We start from the raw sequence: 16520 nt of genomic DNA on the forward strand, positions 1-16520 counted from the left end.
CTTATGATTTCTGTCTTGTGTCAACCAATCCCTGTAAAACAGTTTTGGTGCAGTCGAATATTTGTCTTTAGAATCCATGTTCCGCTTTTCCATCACATTTGGCAAACTGATTTGCCAGGCATCGTGGTTTCTGTAGGCTTTGCTTGTCTTGTTTCGGTGATGTATTTCAGTTGTGTCTTCATCCAAAGATAGCTTTGCCTTCCAAATCCGCTCACTTCTCTCCTTAAAATTCCCCCAGGAAACATTCTAAGAAGACCTCTCTCCTCTGACACTGTGTTTGGTGCAGTAAATGGACTTGCCATTTGGAAAAACTAGTTGATCATAATGAAGGGTCTTGGGCTTTTACACAGGATTTGTCAAAGGGTCTGTCATTATCAGGTTTACTGTCTACTTACTGACTTGTGCCCAAATCTTACAGATAATGCTTCAGAGGTGTCCCTCGTACAATCACATTGAGAAAAACTCTTCAATTTCCGAGAAAAAACCCAAAGAAGTTTGAGCATTGTTTAATCATTTATGTGGAGTCTAAATACTAGTGTTGGGAATTGGTTGAAATCTCACAATTGATGATTGATTCATTACCAACGAACAATCATCGAAAAAAATTGGTATGCATCATTATTCAGATTTTCCTATCCAGGTTGTTATTGCAGATATGAGGAACATAATGCAACTAGCTACTTTAAAGTGATGACTAATATATCATGAACATAAACTTCCCGGAGTCTTTATGAAATATTCAGTCATGGCTTGTCAGTTAGTGAAGTGAGTTTTCTAAGAATTAAACATGTTTTCAGGCCCTGACACTTCAACGATATATTCCATTGTCAAGTATTTCAAAGACTAAAACAGTAGTTCCAAAATCGTTTATGTTCGATTATGAGAAAATGCGATCGATTGCTTGGTCGTTTGGTCACTGCGACCAATCTTCGATTATTTCAATTAATCGGAACAGCACTACTAAATACACATTAACTTTTCAAAATTATTTCTGTTATGTAAGGCTTAGAGGCAGACATTTGAGGTCCATCTGTGCCCTTATGATATGTGAAGTAATAAATGAACAGTGCTACTTGGTTTTATGTAAGATGAGCCCATGGCTGATTTCAATTAACGTAGATCTTATTGGGATGGGCTTTTGTGGGGTTTTGCCCTTGCGGGGTTTATTTTTTTTCAATTGATGCAGTAGTTACTTGAATATATGTCATCATTTGTCAAGTTGGCATTTACTTTCAGTGAAGTTATTGTGAACATATTGTCTCAAATCATTGATGAAACTGAAGCCAGTAGTTGTAAACAGTTGGGTGAAACTTCTCACAGAGCTACCATGGTGTGGAAAGTAGATTAGAGTAGTGAGCCGTTTTCTTGTCCCATAAGTCTGGATTCTGTCAGCAGTCAAAGACAAATTCACTCTTCCTGTCCTCGGCATGCACAACTTGTGATTCCTGTACAGGTACATCTGTGTATTAAACGCATGGCCAACAATGGAGCTGTTTAGCGTGGAAGGCGTACACTGAATAGTTGTGTATTTACCAGTGTGTAATATGGATCGTGCCTCCATTAGGCGAGTATTGACGTGTGGGTAAACTTGGCAGTGTTTCTAGCCTGGACAACATTGGTCGCTGACCTGGAGCGGAGACTTATATCACTGACAGTGCTGTTGGCATGATCAGTTTGAACAAGGTCACATAACTGGGGAGGCCATTTCTCTGATTGTGCCGCTTCAAGTTCAGTTTGACATGTCTATTCTTTGGCAGTCGATCAACAATATTTGGAGTTTCTAGCTCATCTTTGTAGCACTGAATTATTTTCATCAAATTCCGATTTCTCTTTTTGTTGCTTATTGATTATTGAATAAAACCAACTTGACACAGTTGGAGAAAAATCTATGAATTGCAGCAAATATTTGCGACATTATGAAAGCCTGATGGTCTAATTTGTCTACAGGATCAAGTGTGTGGTTAAGATGGGTTGAATATTGAAGGATAAGGACAGTGACATGGCTGCTTTAGCTATTCACTATGTTGCAACAGGACCATGTTACTATTATCTTGAGGATGAATTCTTGTAAGATTCATGCTGTATTCGGGCAGTTAAAGCGTTCACTCGTCATGCCGAAAACCCGGGTTTGATTTCCCCACAAGGGTACTATGTGTGAAGCCCATTTCTGGTGTCCAACCCCCTGCGTGATACTGTTGGAATATTGCTAAAAGTGGCATAAAACTGAACCTATTCATTCACTCGTGCTATATTCTAAATCTCCCCATTCCTTCCCCAATAAACCCCTCCAGAAAACAGCTCCTAGATTCCACGTTGTATATGCACCTACAATCACCACTGAGGCTTGAAGTTAAACATTATCCATGTGATAAAAATTATATGTTTTTGTCTAAGAGAAATGACTAAAACATCAGGAAGTAAGTACACTGAGGGTATTTTGAGAGATAAAAACACGGTTGTTGAAGGTAGGGAATTATTCAAGTAATGTTTGTTGGTGTGTATGTATTGATGCATGTTGAAAATGTGGGTGTGTTGAAACAAGACTTGTGAACTGAGATGTTTATTTATGCTACAAAACTAAACTATGTTCTCAACAAAGTCTATTCCTACGTAAGATTGGAGCCAAAATGAGAAGATGAAAATATATTTTGTGTCAGAATACTTGATGGGATTCACTTCACCAATTGCGTATAGTGCATTTTAGGGGTTTTTGTCTAATAACACTGAATATCCAATAGTTGGCTGTGTGATATTGCACTGAACAAAAATAACTGCTCAGACCTGTGTCCAGATACAAAACAATTCTGAACAGGCTGAATATTGTGGAAGAGAGCAATTATAGACCAATAATGATATAAACTAGGCCTCTTGTTGAGGTCACCTGCCGTGATAGTGCTGGAATATTGCTAAAACCGGTGCAAAACCATACTCACTCACTCCCTCTTCTTGTCAAGGGGGTTGGTGGGGTAGCCTAGTGGTTAAAGCGTTGGCTCGTCGCGCTGAAGATCCAGGTTCGATTCGACATGGGCACAATGTGTTAATCCCATTTCTGGTGTCCCCCTCCATGATATTGCTGGAATATTGCTAAAAGCGGTGTAAAACCATACTCACTAACTCACTCTTGTCAAGGGACCTGCCAGTTTTTATTTGGGTTACTGCTTTTATAGCTGTACTACGTTTAGTGTACATACTGTGTTTAATAAACATAATGTTTCTATGAACTGCAGATTCAAAATACCTATGCTTTCTTGTATTCGTGATACTCACACAAGTATGAACACATAAGAAAAGAAGACCTGGGTCATTGACCCCTGAAGAAAACACTGGACTGTTATCATATCCAATAAGTATCTATCTAAATCTCTAGCACATGGCTAGCATGATCACCCAAAACTATTGTCAGCCTTGTCATGGCTTGAAACTTAGAGTTTCTTCCTCACAACCGTGTACCCATGCCATGTGCCTGCTTTGTACCTATGCTTCAGGTGACCCTTTTGAAAGATTGATAACAAGAGCAGTGCATGACAAGAGCCTTGTAGAACTATTCTACGCTTCGGGTGACCCTTTTGAAAGATTAATAACAAGAGCAGTGCATGACAAGAGCCTTGTAGAACTATTCTACGCTTTGGGTGACCCTTTTGAAATATTAATAACAAGAGCAGTGCATGACAAGAGCCTTGTAGAACTATTCTACGCTTCGGGTGACCCTTTTGAAAGATTAATAACAAGAGCAGTGCATGACAAGAGCCTTGTAGAACTATTCTACGCTTCGGGTGACCCTTTTGAAAGATTAATAACAAGAGCAGTGCATGACAAGAGCCTTGTAGAACTATTCTACGCTTTGGGTGACCCTTTTGAAAGATTGATAACAAGAGCAGTGCATGACAAGAGCCTTGTAGAACTATTCTACGCTTCGGGTGACCCTTTTGAAAGATTAATAACAAGAGCAGTGCATGACAAGAGCCTTGTAGAACTATTCTATGCTTTGGGTGACCCTTTTGAAAGATTGATAACAAGAGTAATGCATGACAAGAGCCTTGTAGAACTATTCTACGCTTCGGGTGACCCTTTTGAAAGATTAATAACAAGAGCAGTGCATGACAAGAGCCTTGTAGAACTATTCTACGCTTTGGGTGACCCTTTTGAAAGATTGATAACAAGAGCAGTGCATGACAAGAGCCTTGTAGAACTATTCTACGCTTTAGGTGACCCTTTTGAAAGATTGATAACAAGAGCAGTGCATGACAAGAGCCTTGTAGAACTATTCTACGCTTCGGGTGACCCTTTTGAAAGATTAATAACAAGAGCAGTGCATGACAAGAGCCTTGTAGAACTATTCTAAAATAATTGACATGATCAAAGACATCAGGAAGAGCCTTCAAGGGGTGGTGGGGTAGCCTAGTGGTTAAAGCGTCCAGTTGTCACACTGGCGACCCAGATTCGAATCCCCAGTGCTGGAATATTGCTAAAAGCGGTGTAAAACCATACTCACTTAATTTCATAATCTTCTTTAACGTCGTGTTGGAATCAGAGTCCTGATTACTGCTTAGCAGTCTTTAAATGATATTTAGCGTGGCTTATAACAGCCTACTCAGAGATATCTGCTGGCTTGTTTCAAATTTTTGCAAGTTAATGTGTCTTTAGAAGTTTGACTTTTGAATTGAAAAATGAATACTGCACCGTATACACAATTTTTTTTATGGAAGACTAGAGAGATGACTTGTCATCTTTACACTTTGGAACAAAGGTATACTTAAAGCATCTAACTTTTGAAAAGTTTTAAAACATACATGAAACGCTCATCTGTAAATAAATTCTATAATTTCTATATTTTACTTATAGTTTTGCAAATGGGTAAAAGGTGCACATTTACATATTTTCATCAGTTTCAAATATACACCAACATTTCATTGATTTCATTCGTTATTCTGTGCTGTCCCAAGGCTACAATGCAGTGATGTTCTACAGAACCTTGTGACCCTACTGTCATTCACTTGCACCAAAAGCAGTACTGCACCTGATATAAGATGGGAATTACCTCATGTTTTGTTTAATGCATAGCATCCTGTGATGTTTCTGTTGTTCTGTGATCTTCCACTGCAACATTTTGGCAATAGACTGACTTAAAATATGTCGCTGAAGTATAGACGGGCTGTGCAGTGAACACAATTCAAGCTGGCAGGCATCCTAGATGCATGCATTAAGAAGGGCAGGGGCGGATATATTCATAGAGTCGTGATCAACCATTGATAAGTCCTTCAATAGAAATATAATTTTTCTATGTATGTATTATATTTTTATACGTTTGGTAATTTAAAACTTTTATTTACTGTTCTGATAATGGGTTAGGATATTTTTAGAAACGTTTTTTTATAAAGGAACCACTAGTGTGTGAAATTAAGTTTTCATGTTGTGTTAGATAGAACACGTTTTCAAACATTTGTATACAGTCATTCCATTAAACCTTTAAACAGTAGTTAAATATGTAGAAACACGGTATGTAGATAGGAGTTCATGAAGAACACCTGAAGGTATAGAGTTTCAGTTTTTGACTATTGAGTTTCCCTGAATAACATCAATGGACAGATATAGAAGTGATAATCTCTTTTATTGTGCTTTCATAGGTTAAAAATATGACTTTTTTGTCTTGTGTTTATCAAATATTTATATTGTGATTCAGGTCAGAATGACTTATTGATTACAGTGTCTTGGATATTGGCTGTGAAGGTATCCTTAGATGATTCTACTAAAGTGGGCAATCATCCCTAGGACACAGTTGTCCATACTGGATGTTGGATGGTGTAATTCCATTGATTCATTCTTGTTGAAAACCATTTTGATGTTAAATGTACATGGATACTGAAGGAACTTGATATTCAAAGAACAAATTGTTAAAAGCACAAATTATTGCAAGAACATATTGTTGAAAAACTCAGTTTCTCAGAGAACAAGGTGCTGTTGACTGAACTAGTCTACAGCATAGTTTGTTTTTGTAACAGAATGAGTAAATGCCATGAGTGATTGCAAGGTTTTTTTCCCGTTGATGCTTTTGATTGATTTTCATAACTTTAATCACTGGATTAGCTGATCAGAGCCTAGATTTTCGAGGCTCTCTTAGCACTAAGATAGTCGTAAGTGTCATACATTATCGTAAGTGTCATACACGACTATCTTAGCTTTAAGAGAGCTTTGAAAATCTAGGCCCAGGACTTTATGAAGGCCACTGTTACATTGATAATATTTATGTGAGTCCAGTGTTAAGCAACAAAACAGAATTATTGTGAAAGTAAGCATGCTTAGTCCCTAATTTACATGTCCCTTTAGTGCCCTATTGTACTGGGTGATCGTCATGCTACGATTGTCTTAACTCCCATATTATAGACATGGCAGTAGTAGCACAAAGCTAGCTCCATGGAAAGGAGCCAGCTCCGTAATGTAGATGTTTTACTAATGCAAGCTGTAGGAATTGAAGGAAGAAAATGTGCCAAACTTCAAGTGTTGGCTTTGTCTTTTGCTGGTGTATTGCAAATATGATAAAGAGCGTTTGGTTGTTGAGGAAGTCGCATAGCCTGGGTCTATATCTGTAAGAAGGATGCAAGGATACACTGTTCAGGATTTAAATCCCAGAATCTCTTCTTCAGTATATATATTCAGTTTCTTCCGGTTATGGGTTTACCTAACACAACAATAGGTACACTTTCATCTTACATTAAAGTGCATTGAGGTAAAAGACTGTAAAAGTGTTATAATCCACATCACTCACTCACTCACTCACTCACTCACTCACTCACTCACTCACTCACTCACTCATTTGACGTACGATAAGTATTTTCTCTTGAGTGAAGGTTGTTATGAATCTAAGGCAAATATGCTTCACGTGAGTTATGTTTGGATATTTTGGCATGATTATGTCAATGGATGACATTTTCTGAATACTGTGTTACTATCAACAGTTATGATTTCCTGTTCATCATCAATTGATTCTATATATATTTTTGTTCCAGGAATTTTATGAGCACACTGAGCTGCTGTGGAAAGACAAAGGTGTACAGGGATGCTTCGAGCGGTCAAATGAATACCAACTCATCGACTGCGCCCAGTAGTAAGTACAGTGGTACTTGTGTTACTGGTGTAACTCGTGACGTAAGCGTGAAGCTGGGGTACGAGACATGGGGATCAATGTCTGAAGATTGGTAGGGGTGGTGTGGTAGCCTAGTGGTTAAAGTGTTTGCCCATCACGCCAAAGGCCGGGTTCGATTCCGCAATTGGGTAGACTGTGTGAAGTCTGGGGTCCCCTGCCGTGATATTGCTGGAATATTGCTTTAAAAAACGGTGTTAAACCATACTCACTCACTGAGGGCAGATAGCGCATGATTGGTGACCCATCAGAGATCTGACATTTGAGTACAACCTATTGGTTGTCTGCTTCAGAGTGGATCACACTTTTTGGTGACTGCAGTGATATATGTATAGTATTGCTGTAGCCTTTGCTCGCTTTCAGTTACCTTCATTCACAGATATGATCATAGCAAAGTGTCTGAAACATTTTGACCTTTGAATGTGACCTTCAATAGTAAACTCCATATTGTTTCTGTATTACTCATATACTTATTTATGTGCAGTGAACATAATATTCAGAAATATTTTTATTTGTATATTTGTTGGTATGAGCCATCTTTAATTATAGTCACTCAGCTGACGTGATACCTATTATTGAGCCTCTATTCACACAGCCAATAGATGTAACATGGCTGATGTAAAGATCTTGGAATAGGTTTGGCCTTAAGCAAGGCAAGGTCAGTCTAGCATAGATTTTATTACTATGCATGGAAGAACCTTTAAACAGCTCTTAACACTGAGTGACATGGAATACTTCCAGTTCTTTGAGAAAAATTGGCTGGTGTCCATATCTATTATTCCGCTATGGCTGCCTGCTATATGGAGACACTCATGTGACACTGGGTCCTGCTTGTACAAAGAGACTATGCCAGATCGCAGTTGTACTTCTCTTCTCTTAGGATGGGTCTATGGTTGTCGGTCAACCCAAGTCACAGTGGTAAATACAATGAAGTGTGCATTCCTGTCATACTGGGAGTATTGAGTCGTATCTCATGGCCAAGGATTATATGAAATAAATGCTTGTTGAACAGTGCGATATATTTAACCAAAGTAATTGAGATACTTTTCATTGATGCATTTCACCTCGCTATTGAATCTCTAAACATTAGTATGTTGTTCTGTGTTAATTGTCCATATGTATTTTTATGCTGTACATACCTTTCATTCAGTTTTTGTAATCTCAGTTTCTGTTCAATAAATGACAGGGATCAGAAATTGATCAGATATAGCGATTGTTATGTTTAGGACAGCACAGGCTTAGTAAGGTAAAATATGCATACATTTTTTTGGTTTTAGGTCTGGATTGGAATTCACACCATCAGAATACCAGCACACATAGTGGTTCTGTTTAATATCTGACAAGTATAAAGGGCATGCTGTTGTATGTGTTTTTGCTGCAACTTGTCATGGATTACCAGATGAATAAGGTCTACATACACTGGCACATGTTCAAGAGCTTTTCTGGGACTTTTAGCTCACCTGAGTTTCTGTTTCTAAGAGATGAAGTTATATGTCCTCCCCCACTGACATGAACAGTTGTTTCCTCTTTGATATGTCTGTAACCTTGTGTCTAAACAATCATTGAACATAAGTAGACACAATTGAATCATCATTTGCATCAACCAGGTGAGCTACGCACCACTGGGTATTTTTAGATTTGGGACGGTAGGGTAGCCTAGTGATTAAATCGTTCGCTGGTCACGTCGAAGACCTGGGTTCAATTCCCCACATGGGTACAATGTGTGAAGCCCATTTCTGGTGTCCCCACTATGATATTGCTGAAATATTGCAAAAAAGTGGCGTAAAACTATACTCACTCACTATTTTTAGATTTTGTGGAAACTCATTACGAGACATTTACAAAATCTTCTTTTTTTTAAAATAAATGACCATGGCAGATGATTTGAAATGTTTTAAAGTGATCAACCATTTGATTTCCTTTGAAAGTTCAATTACAAGCTAGTTTGAGCTTCATGTTTTTGAAATTTAATTGAATAATATGAATTCTGGGACGAACTTGAGTTGTTTTCTTTATTACTTGGTATTTTGACTTGATCGTTGACACAGGTAAACATCCATTTGGGCAGAATACTTGTCAGGGAGTAAGAGTAAGAGTGAACAGAAATTTTGAATCAGTAGCTCAGGCCATGGTTTGTTTGAAGTTCTAAAATTGGCAATAAATTTAGGCTTGGTTTGTAGGTTGGACTTAGACCATTTGCCTTGGGCACGTGTAAGCAATGCTTTAGAACTCAGTGTTTGAAACTCTTATTTGATCTCATGGCTATTAACAGTCAATAGTAACCTATTCCTGGTCTGTGTAATGTTGAAATTAGATTACATATCCTGCCTGGATGATTTGTTCCCTTCACAAGTGTAAAATTAACCATTTGTCATCTACACTTGTGTGTACTCTCATGTATAGAAGGTCTTCAGTCCTGAATCTCAGACCTTGTCCTCTACACTTGTGTGTACTCTCATATATGGAAGGTCTATAGTTACTGAATCGCAGACCTTGTCCTCTACACTTGTGTGTACTCTCATATATGAAAGGTCTATAGTTACTGAATCTCAGACCTTGTCCTCTACACTTGTGTGTACTCTCATGTATGGAAGGTCTTCAGTACTGAATCTCAGACCTTGTCCTCTACACTTGTGTGTACTCTCATGTATGGAAGGTCTATAGTTACTGAATCTCAGACCTTGTCCTCTACACTTGTGTGTACTCTCATGTATGAAAGGTCTATAGTTGTCCTCTACACATGAATCTCAGACCTTGTCCTCTACACTTGTGTGTACTCTCATGTATGAAAGGTCTATAGTTACTGAATCTCAGACCTTGTCCTCTACACATGTGTGTACTCTCATGTATGAAAGGTCTTCAGTACTGAATCTCAGACCTTGTCCTCTACACTTGTGTGTACTCTCATGTATGGAAGGTCTATAGTTACTGAATCTCAGACCTTGTCCTCTACACTTGTGTGTACTCTCATGTATGGAAGGTCTATAGTTACTGAATCTCAGACCTTGTCCTCTACACTTGTGTGTACTCTCATGTATGGAAGGTCTTCAGTGCTGAATCTCAGACCTTGTCCTCTACACTTGTGTGTACTCTCATGTATGGAAGGTTTATAGTTACTGAATCTCAGACCTTGTCCTCTACACTTGTGTGTACTCTCATGTATGGAAGGTCTATAGTTACTGAATCTCAGACCTTGTCCTCTACACTTGTGTGTACTCTCATGTATGGAAGGTCTATAGTTACTGAATCTCAGACCTTGTCCTCTACACTTGTGTGTACTCTCATGTATGGAAGGTCTTCAGTACTGAATCTCAGACCTTGTCCTGTACACTTGTGTGTACTCTCATGTATGGAAGGTCTATAGTTACTGAATCTCAGACCTTGTCCTCTACACTTGTGTGTACTCTCATGTATGGAAGGTCTTCAGTACTGAATCTCAGACCTTGTCCTCTACACTTGTGTGCACTCTCATGTATGGAAGGTTTATAGTACTGAATCTCAGACCTTGTCCTGTACACTTGTGTGTACTCTCATGTATGGAAGGTCTATAGTTACTGAATCTAAGACCTTGTCCTCTACACTTTTGTGTACTCTCATGTATGGAAGGTCTTGAGTACTGAATCTCAGACCTTGTCCTGTACACTTGTGTGTACTCTCATGTATGAAAGGTCTTCAGTACTGAATCTCAGACCTTGTCGTCTACACTTGTGTGTACTCTCATGTATGGAAGGTCTATAGTACTGAATCTCAGACCTTGTCCTCTACACTTGTGTGTACTCTCATGTATGGAAGGTCTTCAGTACTGAATCTCAGACCTTGTCCTCTACACTGTGTACTCTCATGTATGGAAGGTTTATAGTTACTGAATCTCAGACCTTGTCCTCTACACTTGTGTGTACTCTCATATATGGAAGGTCTATAGTTACTGGATCTCAGACCTTGTCCTCTACACTTGTGTGTACTCTCATGTATGGAAGGTCTTCAGTACTGAATCTCAGACCTTGTCATCTACACATGTGTGTACTCTCATGTATTGAAGGTTTATAGTTACTGAATCTCAGACCTTGTCCTCTACACTTGTGTGTACTCTCATGTATGGAAGGTCTTCAGTACTGAATCTCAGACCTTGTCGTCTACGCATGTGTGTACACTCATGTGCACACTCATGTGGTTTATTCTCCACTGGCTTTGTTTTTGCATGTAGGTTGGTCTTTATTCCCAATGTGATTAATGAACAGTGGCCCTAGTCAACCCTTGCTCTGACTACACAGGCAGTTTGGCCTGTATGATCATGAGCTCACATGGTGCCTATAATTAGCTCCTGGCATGTATTATTGGCCTTCCTCCCTCACACGTCAAGGTCACAATCCAAGGTCACCATCCAGGAAGTGAGTTGTTCTGACATTTAGGCTCATGTATCTTCCTTATCAGCCTGACTTGTGGCGTGGTTTGTTTGAAAGTATTCTTCAGCCTGGGCAGTGTATTCAAGAAGTAATGCACTGCTGAGTAATGGGGGTAGTCTTCTTGCCATTAGTCTGTGCCTCTGCACAGTTTTTCTGTATAAGGTGGCCTTATTGGGTGGAGTCGGTCATTGTTGTTGGTTTGTGAGGTGCAGATTTTCCTGTTTTGTGAGATGCATGTTTTGTTGATGGTTTGTGAGGTGCAGGTATTCTAATTGGTTTGTGAGGTGCAGGTATTCTCATTGGTTTGTCAAGTGCAGGTATTCTCATTGGTTTGTGAGGTGCAGGTATTCTAATTGGTTTGTCAAGTGCAGGTATTCTCATTGGTTTGTCAAGTGCAGGTATTCTCATTGGTTTGTGAGGTGCAGGTATTCTCATTGGTTTGTGAGGTGCAGGTATTCTCATTGGTTTGTGAGGTGCAGGTATTCTCATTGGTTTGTCAAGTGCAGGTATTCTCATTGGTTTGTCAAGTGCAGGTATTCTCATTGGTTTGTGAGGTGCAGGTATTCTCATTGGTTTGTCAAGTGCAGGTATTCTCATTGGTTTGTCAAGTGCAGGTATTCTCATTGGTTTGTGAGGTGCAGGTATTCTCATTGGTTTGTCAAGTGCAGGTATTCTCATTGGTTTGTGAGGTGCAGGTATTCTCATTGGTTTGTCAAGTGCAGGTATTCTCATTGGTTTGTGAGGTGCAGGTATTCTCATTGGTTTGTCAAGTGCAGGTATTCTCATTGGTTTGTGAGGTGCAGGTATTCTCATTGGTTTGTGAGGTGCAGGTATTCTCATTGGTTTGTGAGGTGCAGGTATTCTCATTGGTTTGTGAGGTGCAGGTATTCTCATTGGTTTGTCAAGTGCAGGTATTCTCATTGGTTTGTCAGGTGCAGGTATTCTCATTGGTTTGTGAGGTGCAGGTATTCTCATTGGTTTGTGAGGTGCAGGTATTCTCATTGGTTTGTGAGGTGCAGGTATTCTCATTGGTTTGTGAGGTGCAGGTATTCTCATTGGTTTGTCAAGTGCAGGTATTCTCATTGGTTTGTCAAGTGCAGGTATTCTCATTGCAGGTATTCTCATTGGTTTGTCAGGTGCATGTCAGGTGCAGGTATTCTCATTGGTTTGTCAAGTGCAGGTATTCTCATTGGTTTGTGAGGTGCAGGTATTCTCATTGGTTTGTCAGGTGCAGGTATTCTCATTGGTTTGTGAGGTGCAGGTATTCTCATTGGTTTGTCAGGTGCAGGTATTCTCATTGGTTTGTGAGGTGCAGGTATTCTCATTGGTTTGTGAGGTGCAGGTATTCTCATTGGGTTGTCAAGTGCAGGTATTCTCTTTGGTTTGTCAAGTGCAGGTATTCTCATTGCAGGTATTCTCATTGGTTTGTGAGGTGCATGTCAGGTGCAGGTATTCTCATTGGTTTGTCAAGTGCAGGTATTCTCATTGGTTTGTGAGGTGCAGGTATTCTCATTGGTTTGTCAGGTGCAGGTATTCTCATTGGTTTGTCAGGTGCAGGTATTCTCATTGGTTTGTCAGGTGCAGGTATTCTCATTGGTTTGTCAGGTGCAGGTATTCTCATTGGTTTGTCAGGTGCAATTTTTTTATGGTTTGAAAGGTACAGTTTTATGGCAGCAGGTAGGTTGCATCTGGTGGTATGTAAACTCAAAACATTGCAATACAGTAAAAACCTTCACTGTTGTTTGAAATACTTGGTTACTGCTTGTGGTTTTGAAAATATAGCATTGCTGGTTAAGATGATACTATATCCATTCTGGTATGATAGGTTTAAACATTACTGTTTTTGAAAATAATCAGTTTTATCAAAATTATGAATGCATTTCACTTTCTCCCCTGATGGTGTTTTAAAACACAGTTTTGATGAGGTTGCTTTTAATGTTTGATACAATAGATACTTGACTCAGCTCAAATGTCAACGCATTACTTGGCGTTGTGCTCTTTCCAATACAGTGAACTTCGATGCCGAGACATTTATCAAATGTCCATAAGACTCAGGGCAATAATGCCAACCCATGCATTAGTTGAAAGGAATTCCACTTGTGCAGCTGTTGAAAACAATAAATTAAGAAAGTGACTAGCTAGATGCAACTAATGCTATCAGCTTGTAGTGTGCAGTTCAGCACTGTTCCCTCAGACTGTTGGCTAATATGGTTACCTCACTGCCCCCAGCTATTGTAGATGGGGTCCTAGTTTAAATGTGTGGCCTTTAGCAAGCTAGCCATTTCAGCCAGCGAGTTTGTTAGCTCCAGTCTTCCCAACGTTGTTCTATTGAGGCTGCAGGGGGCTGCTAGCTGCTTGCATTTGGGCCAGACACGATATGCAGTTGATTCTGCAGCTGTCGTTATAGTGCGGGCATTTTAGGTCACGGCAGTACCAATTTAGAAACCGTCAACTATAGGTGTTCTATTTATAGCTGTGGATTGAGTTTCACTTCTAGCAAGAGCATTGATGGCTCCAAGCTTACTGCAGGGGCAGAGGGAGCTGGGGGCCATTTCAACACATGTTTTGTACATTTAGTTGGTGTGGCTGTAGATATCGCCAGGGGTGATATCAAGAGAGGTTATTTACATGGGGTATGGATTCCGGCTGAAGAGAGTAAATATAGACAATAGTCTTCTTCACCTAAGATGATGCATTATTATTGACTAGAGGTAAAGAAACTGTAGATGTAGCCAGGGGTCATCTCAAAACATATTGTGGTTAGTATTAGGATATTTATCATTTTGTTTAAAATGAAATGGAGAGTTTAGAATTTTGTGGTCCCGAGATCACAGGTTTGTGAATTCTCTGTACAAAGCTGTGTTTAGCTGCTTTGCAAGTTTTGCTGGTAACAGGTTTGAATGCCAAGTTCATCCTGATTAAGGTTCATGGTCTTCCATGACCAGGTGGGCGTGCTGCTTCAACAAAGCTTACCTTGCTTTTTCCTGGCACAATGATCTTTCATGCAGTGGCTTACATACTAAAATGTAACATTTAACCAAAATAACTCTAGTACTCAACAACTCGCTTGCTCCAGAGCTGTGAGATACAGAAAACATGCCAAATGACAAGAAGACACCCAAAATACACAAGAACATTATTTATTGAAATATTCCAATATTTTATTTATTTTTTGTGTGCACCATACTCTTTTTTGTAAGTTTTACCCAAACATTAAACATCTAAGACCTGCATCACTTAATCCTTTACCTCCGATATGATGCTGACTCTGTGTGATATAACTTGAATACTGTTCAAAGAATTAAACACAGCTAACTCACATATGTGTTAAATAAAGAAGGGGCCCGTGAAGATCCGGGTTAGAATTGGTCTTCAGCAACCCACGCTTGCCACAAAAGGCGACTAACAGGATCGGGTGGTCAGGCTCGCTGACTTGGTTGACACATGTCATCGGTTCCCAATTGCACATATCGATGCTCATGCTGTTAATCACTGGATTGTCTGGTCCAGACTAGATTGTTTACAGACCGCCGCCATATAGCTGGAATATTGCTGAGTGCGGCGTAAAACTAAACTCACTCACTCACTCACTAAATAAAGAAGGATTACAAAATTCAGAACTGGTTAAGGCATTCGCTCGTCATAGCGATTCCCTACATGGGCACAATGTGTGAAGACCATTTTTGGTATTCCCTACCGTGTGATATTCCTGGAATATTGCTAAAAGCAGAGTAAAACTAAACTCACTCACCCATCAACAGGGATCCTTGGAAAATTAGTATTTCTCATGAACAGTTAGGGTGTCAGAGAGAAATAGTCAGTATAGGCAAAAGTTAGACTTGAGTAAAGCAAATGTGCAGCATTACTTACTAGCATTGACAATTATTTCAGTTTCATTACATTCAGAATTGACTCATGGTAGTGCGATAAGTATTCACTAAATGTTGATTAAGTATTCAACATTTTAATACTTGCTACCAAGTTGTCAGTGATTTAGGATTTGTAATGCCACAACTTAACTGTAAAAGTCAGTTATTCAAAATGTGTTCTAATCAAGACATATATTTTGTTTCTATAAAAATGCACAACAACTCTGTAGAAAGTCATGCAGGCACAAGCATATTCTTGTTACGTTGTATGTATCGGACTAGTCTGTCTCACAGTCCCTGAATCACCATATGTTCCCTACAGCCTAGCCCTCCCTGCAATGTTAAAGCCCTAAATGAAACAAGTCTAGATTTCCCCATGTTCTCCCTGGGGCTCCTTTTCAATTTTATTTGTTAGTTTATTTGTTACAATATTCAGAGACTAAGCTTTAGTCTAATTCGGAACATGCTTATGAGATGTGTTCAGCAATGTAAAATATAGGTCAAGTGGTTGTAATGTAGGTCTCAAGAAATAAGATCTAGGAAACTTATCCCTAGTTTCACCTGTTATCTGACATGGCAAACAATATGTGTAAACAGATTTAAATAATCTTCCTACAGCAAGGAGGACAGATGGGATTTTAATAGGACAACAGCACAGTTTCTTGTTCAGACTTGTCATTCACTGTAAGCTTCTGAACTCCACCAGCTACCGAGGATGACTAATTGCTATACATCAGCTATTCTGGGAATCTCAATGCTGGAAATATATACAGTTATTGCTTGGTGTTACTGTGTAGGTGTGCCACCGTATTCACCAGTTGGGTCTCAGTAATCTCCTTTGTTAAATGTTGATTAGAGGATTGTCGATATGGTTATGATATCAATTCATGTCAGCTGGTCTATTATGAGTATTAACTTACTGTAGTTCTTTTAAATCTGTATAATTTAATTATAATTGTTCAAAGGGATGGAAATTTTAGTGTGTGTTTTATTCTGCCATTATGCTTGTAAACTAAGGCGACAAATTCATACATGACACGTCACGTAAGAGTACTGTTTAAAAGCATGTAATAAACCATGCTTTAACCACATACATAGTTCCTTCATCTA

At 39.2% G+C, this 16520-nt stretch overlaps 1 protein-coding gene across 1 annotated transcript in view; it reads left to right on the forward strand.

The window, feature by feature from the left end:
- Positions 1-16520, forward strand: part of LOC124272094 (guanine nucleotide-binding protein G(s) subunit alpha) — a 63427-nt gene that overhangs the window by 21809 nt on the left and 25098 nt on the right. The window contains exon 5 of the mRNA XM_046707247.1: positions 7005-7102. Within this exon, the coding sequence (XP_046563203.1) occupies positions 7005-7102 (98 nt within the window). The remainder of the gene's footprint in view (positions 1-7004; positions 7103-16520) is intronic.

This window comes from Haliotis rubra, unplaced genomic scaffold, assembly GCF_003918875.1.
Source record: "Haliotis rubra isolate DU_JTF1 unplaced genomic scaffold, ASM391887v1 Scf103, whole genome shotgun sequence".
Taxonomy (NCBI): Eukaryota; Metazoa; Mollusca; class Gastropoda; order Lepetellida; family Haliotidae; genus Haliotis; species Haliotis rubra.